The sequence below is a fragment of the Amblyomma americanum genome, chromosome 3, assembly GCF_052857255.1.
Source record: "Amblyomma americanum isolate KBUSLIRL-KWMA chromosome 3, ASM5285725v1, whole genome shotgun sequence".
Taxonomy (NCBI): Eukaryota; Metazoa; Arthropoda; class Arachnida; order Ixodida; family Ixodidae; genus Amblyomma; species Amblyomma americanum.
Window position 1 is genome coordinate 211194508 of NC_135499.1, and position 22714 is coordinate 211217221.

At 47.0% G+C, this 22714-nt stretch overlaps 1 protein-coding gene across 1 annotated transcript; it reads right to left on the bottom strand.

Annotated features, from left to right (window-relative positions):
• Positions 1 to 4227: 4227 nt before the first annotated feature.
• Positions 4228 to 21612, bottom strand: LOC144124377 (uncharacterized). The gene is made up of 4 exons (XM_077657005.1): positions 21399 to 21612; positions 17826 to 18136; positions 5357 to 5617; positions 4228 to 4501 (listed from the first exon to the last, which is right to left on the bottom strand). The coding sequence occupies exons 1-4, from the start codon at positions 21610 to 21612 to the stop codon at positions 4262 to 4264; spliced, it is 1026 nt and encodes a 341-aa protein (XP_077513131.1). The 3' UTR covers positions 4228 to 4261.
• Positions 21613 to 22714: the final 1102 nt, after the last annotated feature.

Below are 22714 nucleotides of genomic sequence, written 5' to 3' on the forward strand. Positions count from 1 at the left end.
GGAACACACCCTCCTGGTCTCTAAGCTTTTGAGTAAGGCTGTACGTCCTATCCATTTAGAAGCAGGTTGGCGGATACCATATATGCCTAAACAATTTGACCTTGTGCTGCTAAAAAACTTCAAGGCACACTTGAGGACTACTAGAAATCAACCTTCATTAATGGGATACTTCGACCTTATATCAGAGACCATTCTCGTCAAAAACGGAGCTTTTATAAGCTAAAAAACATTAAAAAATGCAACACTGGTGTCGCTACAACCAGTCGGTTTCGCAAGTAAACCGCATGCGTCGGCACCATTTTTTTTCGCCAATCCTAGAGGCTCTACGTGGCACCGCCGTGCAGTTGGAAGCGGTGGCAACCCATCCTTTTTTGGTAAGGACGTTACAATTTTTTAACCGACTGGCGAAATATTTTTATATGTAACTTTCTCGGCGATAAATTCGCGTTTTGCATTGCCAGAAGGAGGCACAGGATCAATTTTCAGTCAGTACAATAATTGGATGTAGGTGTACTCAGTGTCCCTTTAAGGCTACTGCCATTGGTTATTTATAAAAGTGTGTCCAGCAGGATCAAGTACGGTGGGCACTATTTATAGCGAACTAGAATATATTCTAGTTCCCTACTGTTTTTCCGTTGGGTTTTCCTGGGTAGGTTGGCATTGGTCGAGGCTGTGTGGCACTCCTCAAAATCACGCCAAGGAATACCGGATTTCAGGTGTTGTCCAGATGAGCCTGTAACAGCTGGACGTGAAGCTTAGTCCGAGGTGGAACACTTCAGATAATCATGATGGTTGTGAAGTTAATGCATATGTTGGTACGAATATTGTGTGCCACAACGCTAACCGACATAATTATATTCCTTTTCAAAGTCGCTCTCTTTAATTCTTACCTTCATTTTCGCATGGCGGATAATTCCCAATAGGCACAGTATGAATTGTGCGATGGACGGACGGGCAGTGAGCCTAAGTGAGGGCATGGTCTTGACGTGAACGGCACGAATGAGTCGACGAGTGAGAATGAGCATCCCTTGCGTGCTGTTTATACAACAAAGTATGCTTCACTGACTTGTCCAAGCTGCGAGCCCGGAGAACACGCTAGCAGAGTATGAATTCGGAACACCATGAAATTGAAGTTACACGCGCTGTTTTCCTTAATGCTCTTGGACGTTCTATTTTTCAGTGCAGAAAGAGTGGGTTAGACTACTGCGTTTTTGTCCAAAAATTACCTGTGCATACGTGTTAGGCAAAAGTACGCACAAACAGCATGTAGCGAGTGCCAATAGGATTCCTTGAGAGCAGCGCAATGCGCGTGCTATCTTAACAACCGGCACGCCCATTCGCTGGAAACAGCACTGTGCTGCCGTGCTTGCCAAGAACTTCATGATGTACCGCTACGGCTAGTTTGGCAGCCCATCGCTTCTGGCTGGGAGCCGTGGCAAGCGACAGAGCCGTGCCGAACTTGCACAATTTGCTACGCGAGCGCGGCTTTCCTACCTACTTGTCTTCACACGGTCTCAGGATTTTAGCATTTTTTACGCTTCCGTGGACCTGTCTTTCACGGGCTGTGAGCATCACTACCAGGGAAGTGAAGCCGGTTATAAGGTAGTGACGCTTTTCACCGCAAAAGTGGAGGAGGACTCCAAGTTTTACATGAGGTCAACAAGGTGGCGGCCCAAACTCATTGGAAGAGGTCGCATGAAACACTAGCACTTTCCACTTCCTGAAGGAATGAATTTCTAAGAGCCCATTCTTGGATAGTGCCATGAAAAAAAAACATGCACACGGAATTTCATGCCTTTCACGTTTAGTAGGTCTACCCGCGCTAATTGATTAGTACTTCAGTTGGCCATGTTCCATTGCTTACAATAGATACATGGTCGTATATTCCGTCGTCATAATGCACAGTTTCAGGCTCACGTGTTGATTGGAGCCTTGCTGCCGACTCGAAAGACGTGGGTTCAACCCCGGCTGTGGTCGCATTTCAATGCAGGCGAAATGCTAGAGGTCCGTGTATTATGCCATGTCGGTGCACGTTAAAGAACCCAGGTTGTGAAAATTATCCGGAGCCCTCCACTACTGCCTCTCTCATAGCCTGAGTCGTTTTGGGACGTTAAATCCCATGAAATAAACTAAAATGCAGTACATGAGAGAAATGCGCTCTCGTAGGTCGGTGCCGCAATAGTATACCCTGTGTCGCGCAAAAGATTATAATAAGCGATATCTGTGCTTTCTTACACTTATTTCTCCACCACTTAAGGCTTTAAGTGATAAGTAATTGACATTTCGAGACCGCAGCGGTCAGGTACCAGCGCGCTCAATACGACAACTGACCGGTGAAGACTGTTGAGCATTTTGCGCTTCATAACAACTGAATGTGTCATGATACCTAGTGCAGAAAACTCTGCCGCATTGAATAGCAGCGAGATGCGGTACTTATGACCGCCGTCAGGCTCCCTCCTGTGTGAAGGAGGCCCCGACGACGTCTTGGATGTTGCAAGGCATGCTGAGTGCGAAAGCAAATTGACAACCAGTATACACCGTTGTGCACCGTCTAAAAGCGTATGGACTAATGCATCATCGTCAGCAGCACCAGCGGCTGCAGCCAATCCACGTCCACCGCAGGACAAAAGCTTCTCCCACGGACTTTCAGTCCACTCTGTCATGCATGCATGCACCAGTTGTGGCCACTTTATCTCCACAGACTTCCGAATCACATCCACCCACCTGACTCCTCGTCGCATCCTGGTCCGAATGCTTCCTCTTAGAATCTACTCCGTTGCCCTAAGAGGCCATTCATAATCTGTTTCTCACAATACCTGTCCTGCCAATGCCCATTTCTTCTTCATTTCAACTAGGATGTCAACTCGCGTTTGCTCCTTTAACCACTTTGCTCCTTTCCCATCTCATAACGTTACTCTTTTCATTTTATTTTCTCTTTCATAGCTCGCTGCGTTGTCCGTTGTTTAACCGCAAGTCCTTTCGTCATCCCCCAAATTTCAGCCCCAAAGGTGAGTACTAAAAAGGTACGAATGTTGTATATTTTTTTCTTGGGAGGCACTGGTAAGCTGCTATTAATAACATGTGAGTGCTTGCGAAATGCACTCCACCCCATTTTATTATCCTGTCTATTTCAATCTTCTATAGCATATCAAACAGTATAAATTATAAGAAAAATTTCTCTTTCTTTTGTTTCATTCACAAATTACCAAAATAATATTTTACCTTTTTACAAGGGGATAGTTAGTGGACGAACGCATGTTTGTTGGTTGGTTATTACACTAGCTGGGCTGTGCGCATAACCACTGGTAGAAAATATAGCACTTCGCATTAAGATCAGAAAAGCTTTGACACAATTTCCTTTACTACAGCTTAGCACCGGCTTCAAGTGTCTGCTTGAGCTGAATCAAGTTTGGACCCCTGTAATGATTTAATGAAGGCTACATGCACGAAGCCATTGCTATGTACGATGCATTTCGAAAGTATGTTTACCGAATAATGTAAACCCAGTTTTTCATATGTGCATACATAAAGCAACTTCATAAGATGCAATCTAACAAAAGTGTAAGCCTTTCTGCAACAACCTCCCCTGTTTGTCTTATCGTGATTTCTAGTAGTTACTTAAAGATAATGCTCGAAAAATGTGGGGGACCACACTATACTGCCTCTGCGAATCTTTTCACCATAATTCTCTTTTATCCCGGTGTTAAATGCAAGTGTAATTCACTGTAGTAGGTTATCTTAAGGGCTATCTTTGCTCAGCGCCTATTTCGCAGAAAGATTGAATAATCCTGCTTAGGAAGCTTCGTAATCTCGCAGTTACCCGAAGTTCGCGCAGTGCGAGCAGAAATACAATGTACAGAAGATGCGCATATTTTGTAATTCTCATCGCGACGCACTACTTCTTCCTAGCGGCATGATGCTCCATAGATAGCAAGACTTAGTGAAGGTGCTCTCTTCAGGAATACAGCATCGCTTGTTTCTGTTTTGTTCACTTGAACACTGAATACAGTAACAATCGTTTTAAATATTAAACACCTCCCAGAAACACAATGAGGGCCGGTGGCGAACAAAAGTAGACTTTCACAGTACTAATTTACTCTCCCAGATTCTTCGCACACTGCGCAGCCCTTGTTCGAAGAAATGTCCGATCCCATGAGACGGCAGAGCATTTGCACTCGCAGTGACGTCACTTCTTCCTCGGAGGTGACGACGCAAAAACGCGTTGGTGGACTTGGCTCAACCGGCGCACCAAACGCCGCAGTCAAGACGGCTCGCCCCTGTCTGCCGTAGGTGAGGCGCATTTGGGCGACGCTGCGCCGGCCCTCTTGGCGGCGTGTTCGCGAGCCTTGACCCTGAGGATGTCGAGGCTTGATGACGTCGGTGACGACGGCATCACGGATGGCGGTGATGCCGGCAGTCTGGCCGGCGCCTTCTTGGAGCCAAGGTCCAGGACAGCGGCCGGAGGGCACGGGGGCGCCGGCAGCAGTGCGGGAAGCATGTACTGCGTCGGTGTGACGGAGGGCTAATGTTAGTTGTGTACGTGAGTTCTTTTTCAGGCTGTGTTTCGGCAAACGCAAGAGCCCACTACAATTTCCCACTTGAAGTAGCGCGTAAACTGTGACGATGGTATCAATCTGCGCTCCTGGAAACACCCTTACGTGCTCTCAATGCGACTCGAACAAAAGAACGTACTAAGCGCAAGTGACGCTGGGCGACGAGATAAACGAAACCCCCCTGAAAACGCGGGATTGGATAAGTGGCGATGATGTCTTTGTAAGCCCTTATTGAGTGTTAATCGATTACATTACGTTCCTCTATTTCAAGCACACAGAGAGTTGATAGACGGGTTTACAGGAGGAGACAAAAAACCATCGCCTAAGCGCATGCAGTGTACACTTCCTCGCTGATCTCTGACGATGGACTCCGGCGTAATCCAAAACTGAAACTCGCATACAGAACACAGCCGAAAGCGCAACACAGAAAAGTTCTGTCGCGTGTGTGAAGCCTCAGCGTACAGAAAGAACATAACTTAACCATCGAGTGTAAATCCAACTGCTTTCGCAGGATTGCCGCATCATATTTCTGATCAGCGCGTATTTTTATTTATTTTTTTCAAAACGTACTTCAACCTATAGATTTGTAAGCACGCTAAAATAAAGGTTTATGAACTTTACAATTACTTATGCTTTTAAAACCGCACAGCGGCCGCTATGAGCTCGTATTGTGCTGAATTTGTCGTCTAATTGCTTGCAAGCTTAGGTCAGTATTCATCACCATCCGCATCTTCAATCATCGCGTCTCAAAGGCCGCAGGCGGCAGGCAGTCAGGGAGGTGAGTGACAAGACACAGTGCTGACCCCGTACAGCTTGGGCCAGGCGGGTGCGACGAGTGCAGCAGAGGGGGCTCCCCAGAAGAAATCGGTGACGCCGAACGGCCCCGCCGCGAACAACTCGGCCCGGGCCGCAGTCATACCGCAGGCCGCCTGCAGGAAGGGCCCCAGGCCGCGGTCGGAGGGCGAGACACCACCACAGGAAGGTGGCGCCACCACGGGAGGACTGTCCCTGCCCATGGCCTTCTCTCGCTTGCGCCACTTGGCCCGCCGGTTCTGAAACCACACCTGGACAGGAAAGACGCAGTATCGGCTTGCACACCGGCCCTTTTGCTTCCACGGACTACGTGCTCTACGGCATGAACTACCTAGAAGCTTTTGGTTCAGTGACTCGTGCCGCACGAGTTGCAAAAGACAGCCGGAAAAGAGGACCTCTTTAGAACTACAGGTTAGTGGCAACGCACTCAAATTTCCATGATATTCGAAAACTTCCTGCACTTGACGCTTTGTTCAGTTTTGACTTCAGACTGACCATGAAATGTGTTTTGCTTATCGTTTGGGCGTCTTCCACTGCGCGTTCTTTACTTAATCGCGCCCGAGTGGAATTACAAAAGACTGATTAAACTTGTGAATCCCTATAAAGGCAAGCCGCTTCGGCTTGAAAACGTTGTTTGAAAACAGCCTCCTTATCGCCGCCGAGCACACGCTCGAGCTTTGAACACTCAGCAGCATCTACGCTTCATCTCCCAGTTTGTTCACAATAGAGCTCTCCACCTGTCCTCACTACCACATGGCGCCGGCATGCAGCCTTCGCTGAAGACATCGCCACCGCCGTAACAGTGTGCCCGATAAATGAAACGGCCCGACACCGTACAGAGTCAAAAACTATCACCACCTAAACCCATCACTCTGCAGCAACACTCCATCAACTCCATTACCAATTTTAGAAACAATCAAGGTAATCTCCGAGAATTCGCCACCAGCGCGATATCACTACATGTCACGCATGGCCTCTAAACTCAGAGGTTACCCCAATCTTCGTGTTTATCTCGAGTGTGTCCCTGAACAGCGATTCATCGCTGGGGACCAGCGGGCCAGAGTCCTCGCTACTTTTCGATTTTGTTTATCTCTGTATGAAGGACATTTTTTCGTCACTTAGAAAAGTGCACAGAAGTTTAACCTCAATTTTATCCTTTGTATGCAATACATTACTAACATCAGGAGAAATTCTAGCATTAATAAAAGGAGAGATTCTACAGACGCCAGAGCAAAATTTTACATTAGTTGACATTGAAAGGTGTACTCCATGACCATATCTATCCGACGAAGGCTTCGCACAGACTGGGGCTCAATATGTGAGAAGAAGGTGCGGATCTACTCAACAGAACATAAGCAGTCTCAAAATAGTGAACGCGATAAGATGGCATATAACACTCCCGGTGAAGATTAACCACGGCAGGATAAAAATAGAGGGCGCATTTCCAAAATAAATAAGTACTCGCATAATTTTCCGTTCCGTAGGCAAGTAGAAATTCGATTGAAACCGCGCCTGCCTAAAGCTGAGACGGATCTTCGTCGGTTGAATGCTGTAAGTTTGAAAAAAATAGCAAGCTCCAAAATCCGGCAGAAATACTAAAACTTCCGCATCATTTTTTGGCGCGTTTCTCAGGAGTTCAAAGTCCGACAATGGCAAATGGTTCAAAGCAACTTGTACCACACAACCTGCTAAGCTTCAAGCATGAATCAGCAGCTTACAAAGAATCTTGTGGTACCTGACGTCGCGAAAGGCGCCTTCCAAGTCCTGTCACTTCTGATTTCAAACGTTGTGTTGGAGTACATTTTGTCGTAGATTGCCGCGACACAAAACCGAGCATGGGAAAAAGATGAATGTGGAATCTCAAGTTCGAGCTGTAGGAGAAAACTTCATATGGTGTTTGGAGTGCTCGGTGATCTGCCGAAAATAAACATTAACAATTTGCGTCATGGTATCATGGTAACACACATAGTAGCTGATTATAGACTAGTAGCATTCAATGTTATTGGGCTCTTTCTTCTATTTTTGATAATTTCGACGGATTTGGCGCCGAAATAAAAGAACTGGCTACTTTTGGTTACTTCTGACATTTTCTTTTTTGAGGGGGGGGGGGGGGGGGGGGCTACTTTCGTGAACTGCTCAACGACAACACTGGTCACGATGACCGACTGGTTGTTGAAAATCGATCCCGACCAGGTCAGAGGGGCGACCAGGGCCGGGCAACGGCTGCAACAGTGCGGCAGCGTGGCGAGGAGGATTTTTGCGACGTTGGCAGACGACACACGAGAGGATGGACTGACGAATGAAGTGGTGCATACCACGCCATTAGTACCGCCGACGCAGTGTAGTTCAGAATGTAACGCAGATATTAGCACGGGGGTATCGAATGACCAGCAGCCATTTGCGCCAAACGGAGAGGTAGTCGCGGCTGTAAAGAAGTCTATCACGAATGCAAAGTTCGAGCTTGCAAGAGAAGTGCTCGGGAGGGAAGATGCGGTGATGGAGTAGACAGGAAGGTTATGAAAAAGTAAATCCAAAGATCCTTCCACGGCTCGGAGGTCAACGAGAAATGGTAAGCACACATGAAGTCAGGGAGTGAATCGGATGGTAGCGGTGAATGGGAAAGCTTCAACGTCAGACTGCTTGCGTCTAGTTCCATAATTAACTTGAACGTCGTAGTTCTCGATACGGGGGCGTAAAGCCCTATGTACGAGGCGGCCAGGAGGATCCTTGAGGCAGGATAATCAACACAGTATGTGATAAACAGTGACGACATAGTGCGGCTAGTTGTAGGCGTGATGGCCATTTGCCAGTCGCCCAAACTATGGCTTAACATTCTTTGATCAATAACAGAGTAGCTAAATTTCGATTTAGTTTTTAATCTTTCTCAAATTACAGCTGCTTTTAGAGGGTGTGATAACAATGAAACAGAATGGAATGAAAAGGATCGCTATATTATATCGGCCCGGATCTCCGAGCTCTCAATTTCAGGACCCTAAAATTGCCCAGAGTTCATTATTTACAGGAGTTAGGAAACTCCTAACCAAATTGTGCACGTGACCTACGGCCAGCTTCGGTTAGCGCTAGATGACGGCGCCTACAAGCTAGGCAGTCATGTATCGGGACTAATCTGCAGCTTTTGTTTCTGCACCATGACCACGTTTTAAGCAGCGGTGAGAAATTCGTCTGAATACCTCCGAGTTCTAAAATCAGAGTGCCAGCCAGCTTTTAGGTGAAGGTACTCTATTGGAATATAAGACGGACGCCAATAATCTTTAATACCGAATAGAGCGAAGTAAATGTTACCACTGAAAACACACAAACAGCAACATTTCAATACGCTTTCTTTGATTTCAAAGGTTGTTGGCGTAGTTCACACGTGTCTTAGCCAGCCCCTCATCTCCCTTGTCCCTGTCTGACCATGCCGAATGGCCTTTCGGAACTAGCATGATCGAAACGGCTGTAGCTATTGCTACAAAAAAAAGAAAGGAAAGAAAGAAAGCCGTGGCACCGTGTTGTGATCAGAGGAACCAACTGCTACAAAGCACTCAATGCATCATGGGAGACTAAATAAAATAGAGTTCACGGTGAGAAAAGCGGTGACAGTGACGATCGGCTTACAGTGGACGTCAACAACAGAGAATGATCGTTATAATCCTGTAGTGATTTCGCCCTTAGTTCGGCTTTCGGACTGTGAGGTGATGGTGATGGCAGTAATAAAAGCAACAGTATTCAGAATAACACAAAAAAATAAAGTGCGGAGTATGGTAGCTTTTTGTTCCAAGCTCGTTTTTCTTTAATCGCATGTAAAGGTTCGATAAATTTAAAAAGATAGAGAGAGAGAGAGAGAGAGAGAAACTTTATTGTCAGTAAGAGGATGATGATATTCTTGGGTCACTTCAGCCGCTTCAGGTGGCCGGCAGTTTAAGTCTGTCGGAGACCTCCTGCGCTCTTGCCGTGGCCCGGGACTGAACGTCCGGGTCCGGGCTGGCGAGAACAGCTTCCCATTTTTCAAGCGTGGGAGACGTGACTAGATCTGCCGCACGCGGATCCAGATTGTGTGGTCTAAGGAGGCGGGCTCACCGCATAGCTTACAATACGGATTTACCAAATCGGGAAAAGTATTGGAATAGGTCCACGGGTTTGGCTGCGACCACGTTTGAAGCCGCCTCCCCATGGTAGCCCGTTCGCGGCTGAGCGAATCGTGTGGAGGAGGCAGGCTCGCTCTAAGCTCCCTGTAATAGTTGGTTATGGCCTGATATGTAATTAGCGTCTCACCCCTGGGGACATTGGGGTCCGAGGTCCCCTCACCGGCTCGGCTGACAAAACCTCGAGCATACTGGTGAGCGGCCTCATTCCCTGCAACGCCCGCGTAAACCGGGACCCACACCAGATCCACTTCCTTAATATCTTTTGGCATCGTACGAATAATTTTTGATGCAGTGGCAGAGATACGTCCCCTCGCGAAGTTGCGAAGGGCCGTTTTGGAATCACTGAGAATTGTGCTGGTGACTTCCTGAACGGTCCCTAGTGCTATTGCAGCCTCTTCGGCCTCTTCCACTCGGTCCGTGACCACCGTGGCCGCTACCCTGTGGGAGATGCTCACCGCGCTCACCGCGAAAGCGTCTTTGCCTGTAATGTGATAATGTGCCACATCAACATACACAGCACTATCATCCCCTCGATACTGGTTGCTTACGTCCTGTCCCTCCTCCGGTTTTCGTGACGGCCTGCTTGCATGATCTTGGGGATAGGTTTGACCCGGATGCGTTCGCGCATCTCTGTAGGTATAATCGCCTGGCCTGAAGGGTCCTCGCCCTGTATGCCTAAGCTTCGCAAAATGTAGAGCCCCGTGTCTGTCTACCTGAGCCGCTGCTCTTGCGATGTTAGTTGTGCCTCAATGAGCTCTTCAAAGGTGTTGTGGACGCCAGGAGACAGAAGTCTCGCGGTGGGCATATTAAGTTAAGCGCTTCACTCTCTGCTCTCTTGAGATCCAAGCAAGGGGTGGCGTACACGAGCCGACTGAGGACGAAAACCTGAACGAGCCGAGATGTGCTGCGCTCTCTCATGCCCTGTCGCCGAGTCGCCACGCGCTTAATGAGCCTTAATTATGGTTTGCTGGACCGAGGTCGTCAACCTGTCCAGCGTTACCTTGTTGCATTTGTTGGATTGTATAAACATTCCAAGCACCCGTATCATGCATACTTCCGGAATTTCGTTGCCTTGGATTTTCAGTTGCATCCTATTCGGCTCAGTTTTGCAGGCCCATTCATTATTATATGGATGACCAGCAGTTCCGACTTTTGTGGGGAGCATTCCAGTCGTGCCCAACGGGCGTGGACGTCTACGACGTCCGCCGCCTCTTGTAGGGCCGTCTCGATCTGCCCGTCTGATCCGTGATTCATCCATATCGTGACGTCATCAACATATAGGTTGCGTCTAATACCCTCTACGCCGTCAAGTTTTCCAGGGAGCGTGATCAGCTCAGTGTTGAATAAAAAGGGCGATAAAACTGACCCCTGCGGGGTACCCTTATTTCCCAGTGGTATGTTTTCCGATTTGAGTTCTCATATAGTTAGCTGCGCTGTCCTGTTAGACAAAAAATTTAAAGGGAAAATTCAAAGGAAGCGAACTTATTTCTATTCTGGTACTACACACGGAAAGGCATTAAAGGCATCATGAATGTTTTTAAAAAATTCCTAAATAATAAAAAAATGCGTGCAGTTCTCACTCGTAGTTTAGAAATAATCGCTGACTATGTGCTGGTATATAGACACAAGACACGTGAGTATACTCGGCGCGTCAACGCGTTAGTCCGCCGCTCAGAAGCATCAAAGTCCATATACTGAGTGCATACGAACTTCGTAAAAGTAAAAAGAAGGTTTATAAACATATACGATGTACTTAAAACCTATTTCAATTCGATGTTCTTCTATACACGCAACATCCGCAAACACGCCCTCAACAGATCCAAGTAGTCTAAGCTTGACAATTCGACTCTATGCGCGAAAGAACCTGGAATCGCCTAGATCCTCTCTTCCGGGCTATAAGAATTTCCCGCTATTATTGGCGAAAAGAGATATGTAAGAAAAAAAACACCATCTCTTGAACGGCGATGCAAAAACAAGAAGTTGGTTCGATATTGCTCTGCGAGAATAACGGCACCTTACCGAAGACCCAGTTCCAAGTGGCTGCGTCAGCCATCCCAAACAAAAGCGAACAAGACAAAAGCCAATGTTCAAATTCCCTAGCTTCTTGCGCGCTTTTCTTAAGCCTTGCGGCACATACTGCCTCCGAGCCCTTTCGGGCAACAAAAGTGCGGCCACGATAATAATAATGATAAAGAAAAGGAAAGCGAAGTACTCGCAGGTCGAGTGTTTCGAAACACGATTTGCGAGCGAAATGAATCGATTATGCCAGATTCCTACTTAATCTGCGCGCGCGAGCGCGGCACGCGGAAGAGGAGGGGAAAAAAATTGCTCGGGACCCGTTATTAGACGCAAATTCTATATATTCCTTGCGAGAGGGCAGGCAGGCACCCGGCAAGGCTTTTATGGTCACCATGTTTAATAAAACGGCCTCGCTTGTCTGAGACGCGCGGAGAGTTCATCTTATTAATAAAACAATCCCGTTACTGTGTTTTCTTTTCCCCGTCCTCACTGCGTTCTTTTTCTTTTATTTTTGTCCCCTCGCGCCAAAATCTTTAACACCGCTTGAACCAAGGAGCCGCAAGAATTTTTCCTCCGCCCAAGTTAATCACCAGAAACAAGTTTCGGGTGCGTTGTACAAAGAGGAAATAGAGAGGAAGAAAGTAGAAATGAAAGAAAAAAAGGAATGGCAGGAAAGACAGAAATGCGCGAGGCGAAGGAATGGCAACATTAACACAAACAGAACGGCGACGCCTTCACCGATTAAAGACAGCTTCCAGGTGAGGGAAAGAGAGGATACAGAGACAAAGACAACATTGTAACCCTTGTTGGCGGAAAAGAAACGAGATAGAAGCGAGTAAGGCTTAACAAAAGATTCAACGAACGCTGGGTCACTATATAGGGTGCAAAGGCAAGAAAGGACCATCGACGAGCAGACGAGAAACAAGGAACGGCTCAGACACCCGAAAAGCGAAAGACGAACAAAGGAAAAGAAAGGCTGTAGAAAACAAAGAAACACTGCATGGCCCTCGGAGTTGGGGAGGGGGCGGTCCAGGCGTCTGCTCGCACAAGGCGAAGCAGCCGACTCGGGAGGTAACGCAGTGCCCTCCCAGAGAGAGACAACATTATTGCGCCGAATAGCCACTTAGCGCTTTCAGCGCCCTCTCTCGCGGGGTCCTCCAAAGACGTTAACTAATCGCCATTTGCCCCCGGTGTCTCGCTTAATAAGGAGGCGGCTGCTTCACCTCCTCTCCCGCCCTTTTCTTTTACGAAGAGGACACAAATTAAGTGTTCATAAGCGCGGCCGCTGGGATTTTTTTTCGCCGTGGATTGATATACACCCCTCTCTTTCCGAGGGAGTGAGCGGCACGTGTTTGTACAGAGCTGGGGAAGCTTGGTGGGACAGTTTTGCGGCAGAACAGGAAGAGTGCCGGAAAGAAAAAAAGGATAAAAGAAGGGAAACAAAGATGAGATCCCGGGAGAAGTGTGTATAAAGGACGGGGTCACTGCTAGCCGCCTAATGTACACGCAGAGGCGGTGAGCAATATGCTTGAGCGTTAATAAAGAAATTCGCTTTATGTGCGTGCACCGCACAATGTGTCTCTGGAAGGACCATGTAATGAGCTCGCCCTGCGCTATACTCCACGAATACGTATTGATAATTCGCGTGCTGGCGTTAAAAGCGGCCTGAGAAGCAAGAATCGCGACAGGAGCGCGTGTGGACGCAGCGGCTCATTGGGGCAACGAGGGGTGAGGGCGGAGGAAGCCAAGGAGAAGCTGTTGGTGCCCTAATTTAGTTTGGCCCCTAAGTAAGTCCGCTCAAAATGAGTTTTTGAGAGGTACGAGAGAGGTAAGAGGCCGGCAAGAAAAAAAAATAAAAAAGGCAAAGTAAACACGCCTTACAGTTGTGGCTCGCTCTCTGCGAGCTGCAGTGGCGTAGGGGTTGACAGAGATGAGCAGAGCTGGCATAGGAGGGGGTGTAAGGGGGTTAAGGGGGAGAGGATACGGCTCGAAAGGGGTGCAAAAAGCGAGTTTAGCGACCGTGGAAAAGAGAGAGGGGGAAAGAGAGAGAAGGAGGCAACGTCCCGCCGTTGCCAGTGGTAGTTGTACGCGGCGCTTTTCTGTCTGCGCGCAGAGCATTAGCGTCGCGCTTCCGGCGTGACGTCATTTCCGGCCAGGGCAAATACGAGGAGCCGCTTGAGTCGGTCGATGATGACGGGTGCCGGAAAGGGGCCTTATTGCGAATGTCCCAGCGACGAGCCCTGCCGGAGCGGAGCCGGCTGAACCCGAGAGTGCGCCCAAGCAGTCACGGGCTGCTGTTTGCTTTGCCGCGCTACGGCAGGGAAACGCGTTTACGGCCCATCCGGCGGCACCTCGCGCCGAGCTCTGCGCAGTGATTTCATTAGCCAATCAGATGGGGCGTGAAAGCGTCCCCCTCGCCACCAGCTTTATACCCGCGCCATCTTCTGGCGCGAAAAACTTTGCCCGCTCGCACTTTGCCGCCGCGTGCAGTGCCGTCACGGAGCAATAAAGCGACGGCTTCTGCTCTGTGCGCAGCGATGTGACGTGAACCCCGCCCTCCAACTCACTGCCCCCCCCCCGTCTACGCTCTTTCCTTCACCACCTTGTCGGCACTCTTCATACTTGGTTTATCTCTTCGCTACGTGCGGAGACGCGGCGCTAACTTTGTTGGAAGTGGCAGCAGGACCTAAAAGGTGAAATGCTGTGACCCAAGCGTGAATGCTGCGTACGCCCTCCGTTTTCCCACTTAGTTCCTGCACTGGGCAACAATTCAAGGATTCTTCATTCGATTGTTGCTCAGAAAGAATAAGAGTCAACTCGGGGACCTTTGTGTTATTTTCGCGCACGCTACCTAAGAACGCGCATTGATGTTTGCGGGTGTCGAAACAAGAGGCACGCCGACATGTCACCATTGTTCATGGTGAAAAAATCGGTTAATAAAATTGCACACATTCCGCCGTTCATCAAGCGTCTTTCAAAAGCAAGCACACTGGCATGTCGTAAACTGCACGAAACATATCCAATGTGCACATCCCCTTCAAAGTTGAGGGAAAAGGCTCCTTGAAGAGCCGTATGCCGACCTGACTGATTAATTCCTTTTTACAGGTAGAAGCAGTATGAAAAGGAACACGCGATCCCGCGTCGATGCGGTCCGATCGAGTGGCTGTTCTGAAAACTGGAGGCACGCCCCGTCGCAAGCCCGACGGTGCGCGCGTGCGATGTTTAGTAGAGTACGAATTTTAAGAACAGCGAATCCGATTTCAAAAGCGGAATACGCACCAAAAAAGCACTTTGGCGTGCACAGCTGCCACACCACATCCTAAAGAAGGTGGCACGAAAGCCCGACAGGGAGTGCCTCCGCTGTTTATAACAGTCACAAGCGCGCGATCGGCTCGCATCGCCACCGGCCTGCGTGTTCCCTTTCATATTGCTTCTACCTGTATTTATGAAGCATTGAACTAACAAATAATTCTTCATTGTAATTTAAGAACACGAATTTCCTCCCTGTACTAAAGAACCGAGTGATTTCCAGTCACCTTCCTTCCTGTCTGCTCTCTTCATGAGATTCATCTTTTTATGATGGTACGATGTTTCACAGTATAGAATAACCAACCCGCCCACCTCTCTGCTATAACTGCTGTGTGCAAACAAGCTATCTTTCCAAGGAGCCGATGCTTTTTTGCCAATTTTCACAAATTTGTGCTCGTCGCGCTTTCCACTTTTGTCACCGCAAATCGCAGCTGTTTGTTTATTTTCGGTACTATTATCCACTTGGCGATTTGTACACAGTTGTTTACGCTGTGATTTGGCAGCTCTTTCTCACACTGCGCTCCTCCTAGTATTGATTTCTTTGATTGGGGTGAATTCAGCATCCTTCTTACTGCAACTTAGTGTGCTTTTTTATGCCAACTTCCGAACGTAGAAAGTAATGCTCTTTAAAACAGCGAGCGTAGTAGCACGCCCTCTGCATTCCTTTGCAGACAAACTTTGCTACCAGTAACGATGCCATTTTTTTATTTTTTGAATTTCTAGCATCACGTGCAACTTCGAAAAAAAAAGGAAATAGTTCCACGATCAACCGAGTGTCAATAAGCATTTTCATGGTATTTTAATATTACTATTACCAACTGTTTTGGCAGTTCGTAAGGAATTTTGTACACGCGTGTAAAATGTTGACTGTTGACGTGTTTCGTTGGAAAACTAATGAATTGGCCATATACATGGGCCGTTACAAAAATTTCTTTAGACAGTCCACAGACTTCTGTCTATAAAGTCTATAGACTATCCCCTATAGACTATAGACAACCCCTAGAGAACAGCCTATAGGCAATACAAATGCTATAGACAATCTATAGACAATCTGTAGATTTATGGCCATACACTTTTAGTAGACTTTTGTCTATGAACAGTCTATAGACTTTGAATAGACAAAAAGAAATATCTAAAGGGAGGCAATAGAGTCTATAAGAAGTCTATAGACTGTCTACAGACCATTTTTGTAAGAAAGGTGTCCTTAGATGAATTGGGTTTCCGGATATACTATTTAAGCAGAAAAATATTAGTCTTGAATCGAAATGATAAATTGCTCCTGAAAGGATTTAGCCACGCATGCAGGTTTCCTTGACTAAATGGCGTGGGATAGCGCTGAAGGCACTGACAAGGAAAACGACACCTGTGTAGAGAATTTTCGGGAAAAGGAAGGCCATTGATCATGTGCAGATAATGCTGCAAATGTCCTGAGGATGAGTTCCGTACGGCTGTTTCGAGCATCTTTAAAGGAATTGAACATTTAAAGACAACCTACTTTCAAACCTCCTATTTTTCACCTTACTGTTCTAAGTTGAAAATACTGACGACGCACTCAAGCATATGTTTTTTGCAGTAGACCCTGTGTTTCGTAACGTAATTATTTTCATTTTACAATAGATTATGTTTCGTAAAACACGTAGCGCTATATCCAAAACCTCCATTTTGTCATTCAATGCAATATGACTTCCTTAGTGCCGCACTACAACATAAAGATATAGTAAATATTCCGCTGTGGACAAGCCATGTTTATAATTCTTGCTCAGTGCGCTGATTATAAAGAAGACATTTGAAAATAGCCCTGAATGGTACCTATTCTTATTCAAGAAAAACGTAACGCCGAAAATCCTGAACGTCAAATCTGAGAAGAAAAAAAAACTCCGTACCCGTAATTTTTTTCTGTTATTTATTAATTTAGCCTGCAACTCATTATAATCTCTCAAACTCTCACACACGTAGCATATATGTCAAAAGAATGGCATATTGCATGTCTTGTGGAACGATATTGATGCACTTCAAAGACGGAAGTAATGACCTCGCCCCCCCCCCCCCCCCCATACGGTGTTAAAACTCTCTTTAAAAAGCTGCAAAGGTTGTCGTTATAATTATGTGTTGCATTTAACGTTCTCTCGTCGACGTAACTCGCCTCGAAAACGGCCAATTTGCCGCTGTTGCACTTGAATTTTTTTTTTTTAATAATTGTCGAATTCGATATTTTCGCTTGTAGCGCTCAAGTTGCGCCATTTTACTCTTTTCTTCAGATCAGCTCGAGAAAGCATCAACGGCAGTGCCGCCAGCAGTTGATCTTGACGGATTGCAAGCATTAAAATAATGCCGATTTTTGTGATTTTGTGAGTATAAATATATATATATATATATATATATATATATATATATATATATATATATATATATATATATATATATATATATATATATATATATATATATATATATATATATATGGAAAGGTCACTGATTGTTTTAGTGAGTTGAATAAGTCATTCAAGCTATACGAATGGTCCGTCCGCCCGTACAGCCGCCGTCAAAAGTATGCAGCCCAAGGAGTTTGCTTCTAAGCTGTTCAGCGGAGCTCCCTGGCAGTTCTAGCAGGCCACAGTTTAGAAAGATTGAGTATGTGAAGCCATTCCTTTTCCGAGACATTACAGTCACTGAAAATGCATAGCGAGGCACACAGCAAGCCTCACAAGCAAACCCCTTGGGCCGTATACTTTGACACGAGGTGTACGTACGTATGTATGTCCGTCTCTCTGTCCGTCTTTCTCTCCTCTTTTCCCCGTTTTTTCTCCCTCTCTCATGTTTACAAGCGCCTAAACCCAACAAGAGGCCGCGAAGGCGCACGCCTTTCGTCTTCCACAGCCAACCCATTCCCCCTGCGCGAAACCACGACCTTCCGACCGAACTGGCACCTTCACCCCGCATGCGCGCAGCATGAACAGCAGACAGGGTTCATGCAGTCCCGTACCTGCACCCTGGCCTCGCTGAGGTCCAGCCTGAGCGCCAGCTCCTCCCTCGTGAACACGTCCGGGTACTGGGTCTTCTCGAAGGCGCGCTCCAGCTGGTGCAGTTGGAAGGTGGTGAACGTGGTGCGGCTGCGCCGTATCTTGCGGGGCTTGTTGCCCAGCCCTGCCTCATCCGCTCCCGTTTGGTGCATGGACAGAGTCGGTCCCTTGTCACCCGCGCCGGCGTCAAGCGAAGGGGAGGCCGCCAAGCAGAAGGAGCTGCCACCACCTTTGGAGCGGCCGTTCACGGATCCCGGGTGCGAGCCGGCAGTCTCTGCGCCCCAAAGAAAGCAAGCTGCTTCTGTTTCCGTGTTCGATAGCTCACGACGCATATAGTAGGGTCCGGCTGGTCTAAATGAGAAGTAAAAAAAAAAACAGTTGCGCAAACAAAGACACGCATTCTATACATCCACATTGGTCCTGCTTTAACGATGTTTGTTGGTTTGTTTTCTTAAAAAACAAAAACAAAAATTGAGCCCCCCAAATAAGTTTTATCTCTTTAAATAAAAAACCGAGCACCTAATACCAGCGAATAAGCTATAACGTATCCCGTTGTGTCAACGAGTCAGGTTCGTCCGGTAAGAAGGCTTAAATACTTAGAAACACTGGACCGCACAGCAAGGCCCTGCGGATCGCGTGTTTGGGACCCCTGAATGACAGTAAAGCGTACGGGCTCTCTAGTACCAGTACTGTGCAAACAAGTGTCTTTTTTTTTTTTGTCTGGCTAAATTCACAAGTGCTTTGTTTCGTGGCAGCTGCTAATGTTTTTACTCATCAGACAAACAACAAACACAAGGAAGGCACTGAATCTCATAGCCAAAAGGCCTCATTAGTGAAGATAAGAAGTGACGCGTATTATGTCTATGCTGTTTTTTCATTGTGAAGGTAGGAATGGTGAGCAGTGTTCAAGGAAGGTGGCAGCGGTAGCTTTTTAATGCAATTATTTTATTTACGGCACGGAGCTATCAAGAAAACGTCTGCAAACGTTATGTAAAGAGTTAAACACATGCTTCTTCAGCTGTGGGCTATTTTTGAAAGCACGCCAACACGTAACCACCTCGAGCCCTGAACAAGGACTGTCACTTATTCACTGCTCTTTCTGATTTCTATTTCTTTTGTTTGCCGTTGGTGTTCTTAGTACCACCGGATTTAGAACAATGCGTAGCGTCATTCTGTGTGGCCCATGCTACAGTTCAACTTAAGTTCCACAATACGTCACTGCGATATGAACACCTGCATGAGCAAGACAAAGCTCTTCTAGCTAGATTTCTAATATTTGAATTCCTTTTATAACATTATCGGTTCTATAAGCAATATATTCGCCACGACTTATCGCAAAGAAAATATCACAGATATTCAATGGGATTGCTGACAAAAATTATGTGAAGGATAAATAAACGCAACACCTTCATTGCGTTAATCCATGCATTTCCTTGTCGATTATGTTATTAATCTTTAGCTCTGCTTTTATTCTTGAACTACTTGGATTAATATGTGCTAAACTGATTAACCAGTGGCTCTTGAACCTGTTCTGACTACGTACAGGATATTATTTCATAGTAAATGTTTACAGTTATTTCTTTTGTCTCACACACACACACACCCATGACTGCTGCAGATTGATCACTCGGGTGCTCGTTGACACATACTGTCTTGAGGTCTGCATTAATCTATTAATTTTGAATGAGAGCTTTCGCTCGGCAAGATGAGTTTCTTTGCATATGCACAAACAGAATGTGTTTAGTCTAATTCAATCATAGTAACCCATTTAACGCCTATTTGTAGAGTTTAGTTGGCATAAAACAGGAAAGCGGGTTTGAGATATTCTCCCAGCAAAATCGCCGCACTTTATGAGTAATGAAAGTACGAAGCGCACACTATGAGCGCTCGAATCAATCATTAGATACTTCAAGAATGAAATGTATATAGCACTTAACAAGCTGAATTTTAGGAATAGTATTAGCAGCAATAATAATAGTAGTAAATAAAGAATGGGATACGCAAAAATCAACAGTGCAGTTACATTCACATAACCTGTTCCATGCAAATAAAATTGATTAGTCAGAAAATCGATGCTGCATGAAGTAGCCAGGGAAGAAATAATTCAGCGTGGTTTCTCTCAGGCCCGTTGAGCTTCGCGCATGAATCCAGTACGTTTCACAAGGAAAAAGCAAGGTGTTTCCGGCTCATGTTCCTGTATCGCCTTATACCGAATGTATTACAGGCATGCTCTTGCAGCAAGGTGTAAGTAGGAACAATGCACGCCTTCATGCTCAATAAGCAGCCTCTAACATGTGTGACTGCATTTTACTGGCAGTTTACTAACATGGAAGTTTCGGTTTCTCGTGGCATACTCTCTATTACCGGTCTACAACGTGACCAAAACACTGTTAACTGAAATCATAGCTGCTCTTATGGGCGCTATAGCGAATGCTGCTTGAGGTTATCTTCGAAAAGTTCAGTTGTCTAGCGCAATTTCAAGCCGCTAACTCTGGGGTGAAAAAAACAACAAAAAAAAACTGGGATTTTATCTAACGCATGGGGGGTAGCGCACGTGAAAATCATGTTGAACAAACTTTTCTCTGAGCGCGTGTTGTGTCAAAGTCAAAATTGAGGGTTAGTATGTCAAAATTACTCACGGGGACAAAGACGAATAAGAATCGAGGTGGCACGTGCTCCGAGCGTGTCAGAAGTAATACGTTGAAAGCTTGACTGCTTTATCGGCTCAAGCAGGAAAATGCATGCAGCAATGAACTCTTTGTGCGTAAGTTAGGTAGCGGTGGTACTAGTGCACCTTTCCGTGCAAATAAACATCTGCCGATAGTGCGCTGCTGGTCCTCGTCACGTCTTCTTCCAACAGTGGAGTAAAGAAAGCGCGAATATAAGTTAAAACAGCATTGAAGGCACTGAGTGCGAAGTGATCTCGTTGATATATGATCATTTTGTGCGAGAAAAGCAGCGAGGCGTTTGAAACCGCTGCAGTGTGTTGTCAGTTCTCTACACATTTTTTTTCCCTACTAAAGACAGCATTTTGGCTATGCAGCTAAGTGCAGGCCACAGCTGTGTGCTCAGAGCCTTCGTGTGCTGTAACTTTATAACTCCACTATTTAATGCTAGACAGCATAAGAACTGCATGTGTCATGTGAAGGTCCGTATTGCAGCCACAGGCATCGTTATAAGTTTCAGCATACTATTTTGAGACACTGAGACCTTGTATTTAAATACGAATGAAGGAATGAAGTGATGGCCTCTCCTAAAGACAATTTATTATTTTTCGCACGTTAAAGTTGCGCATAGACAAAGCATCGTGAAAGTATGACATCCTGAAAATACTTGGCAGTGTATCTGTTATCTGCACCCAAGCCTTCTTATCGATAAAAAACATTACAACAAACCTACAGCTGAATGAAACCGAAGAAAAACACGTACTCTACGTCTCAACAAGGAAGGCCAACCGCTCGAACGTCTGCGAATGCACGCAAAGAAACGGCGCAAATCACACTACGATACGAAGCAAATTGGTGCGTGGCACGCACCTATCCTGGCCGATGGATGCTGAGCGAGACTGAAGTCGAGCACGGATGAGGAGGAGGCTGAGCAGGGCGGCTGCGGCGTGGCCGGACTCGCAGCCGCCGCACCGGCCAGCAGCCTCTCGATGCTGTACAGCGAGAAACGGGAAGGCTTGGTGCGCGCCGCCGCGGGCAGCGAAGACGGCGGGCCTTCCACCGGCACCTGCTGGGACTGCTGCATCTCGCACAGGTGGCGACGTCCCGTCCCGCACGCCGCACAGCTCCGACGGTCACGGCGCGTTTGCCGCCTAGTCCCGCCGCTCCCCCATCTTTAGGGAGGGGGGAACCCCGCGCGGGCTCAAGAAAAATAAGGGAGCGCGAGGAGGGGGCGCTCCGTCGGTGGGAAGGGGGGGAGACGCCTGTCGGCAGCCGAAAAACAGCGAGGAGGCAACTAGCGCCGCCACACAAGTCGTTTCGGAACTAGACGCGCGCGCGCGCTCGTTGAGCTTGCCAGCCTTTTTCCCGCTCGCGCACTCCTGCATTCGTCCGCGCCGCCCTCCCCCCCCCCCCCCCCTCCCCCCGTTCTCTTCCTTTCGCTCTTCGCGCTATGAAACTCCCTTCGGCGCCTCGCTCGCGTGCTCGCTCCGAAGCTCCAACGTGCGCACGTGCTTGCGGGTGCGGACGGCGAATTGGCGCTGCACCTGAGGCTTACTTTCCTCCACATTGTCATATTTCATAGCGATGGACGTTCATAGCCTTGGCTGCGGCGAGGAAGTCAGTCGAGTGTTCGTAACAAATACCAAGAAGAGGAGAGAATTCCTTATAGGAACCCCCCCCCCCCCCCCCGTCGGTCGGACATTAAGAAAGATGCGATGATGATTCATGCATCATACAAAGCAATTCACGAATATGGCACGAATGTAGTTTCTGCTTGTATGAAATATTTGTTTTCCCTCTACATTTATCTCGCCGTCAGCGATCTAAGCTTCATTACGTATATGTATTTGGTTACGAAAATAGCGATAAAGGAAAGAAAATAAATGGGCTGTGTGGAAACAGGGCGATACGGGAAGCAGTTCTTTGCTAGCTCATTCAGAGGAAACATGCGCATGCTAGGTAAGTGTCGTGCTGATACTCGTTCCGCAACAGGCGCAGGAAACAAGAATATGTGCAGAACGAAGAACTACACACTCTGTGTCGTGTCTACCACGCTAGGAGTGGGTGAATAAACATTTATTGGGTCGTCCCTTTAGATGCTTACCAAACACTCTGCCTTTCACTACTTCTGTGGGTCCGCGAATGTCTTCCCGAGTTTGTTTTTTTTTGTCCCCTCGTTTGCATTA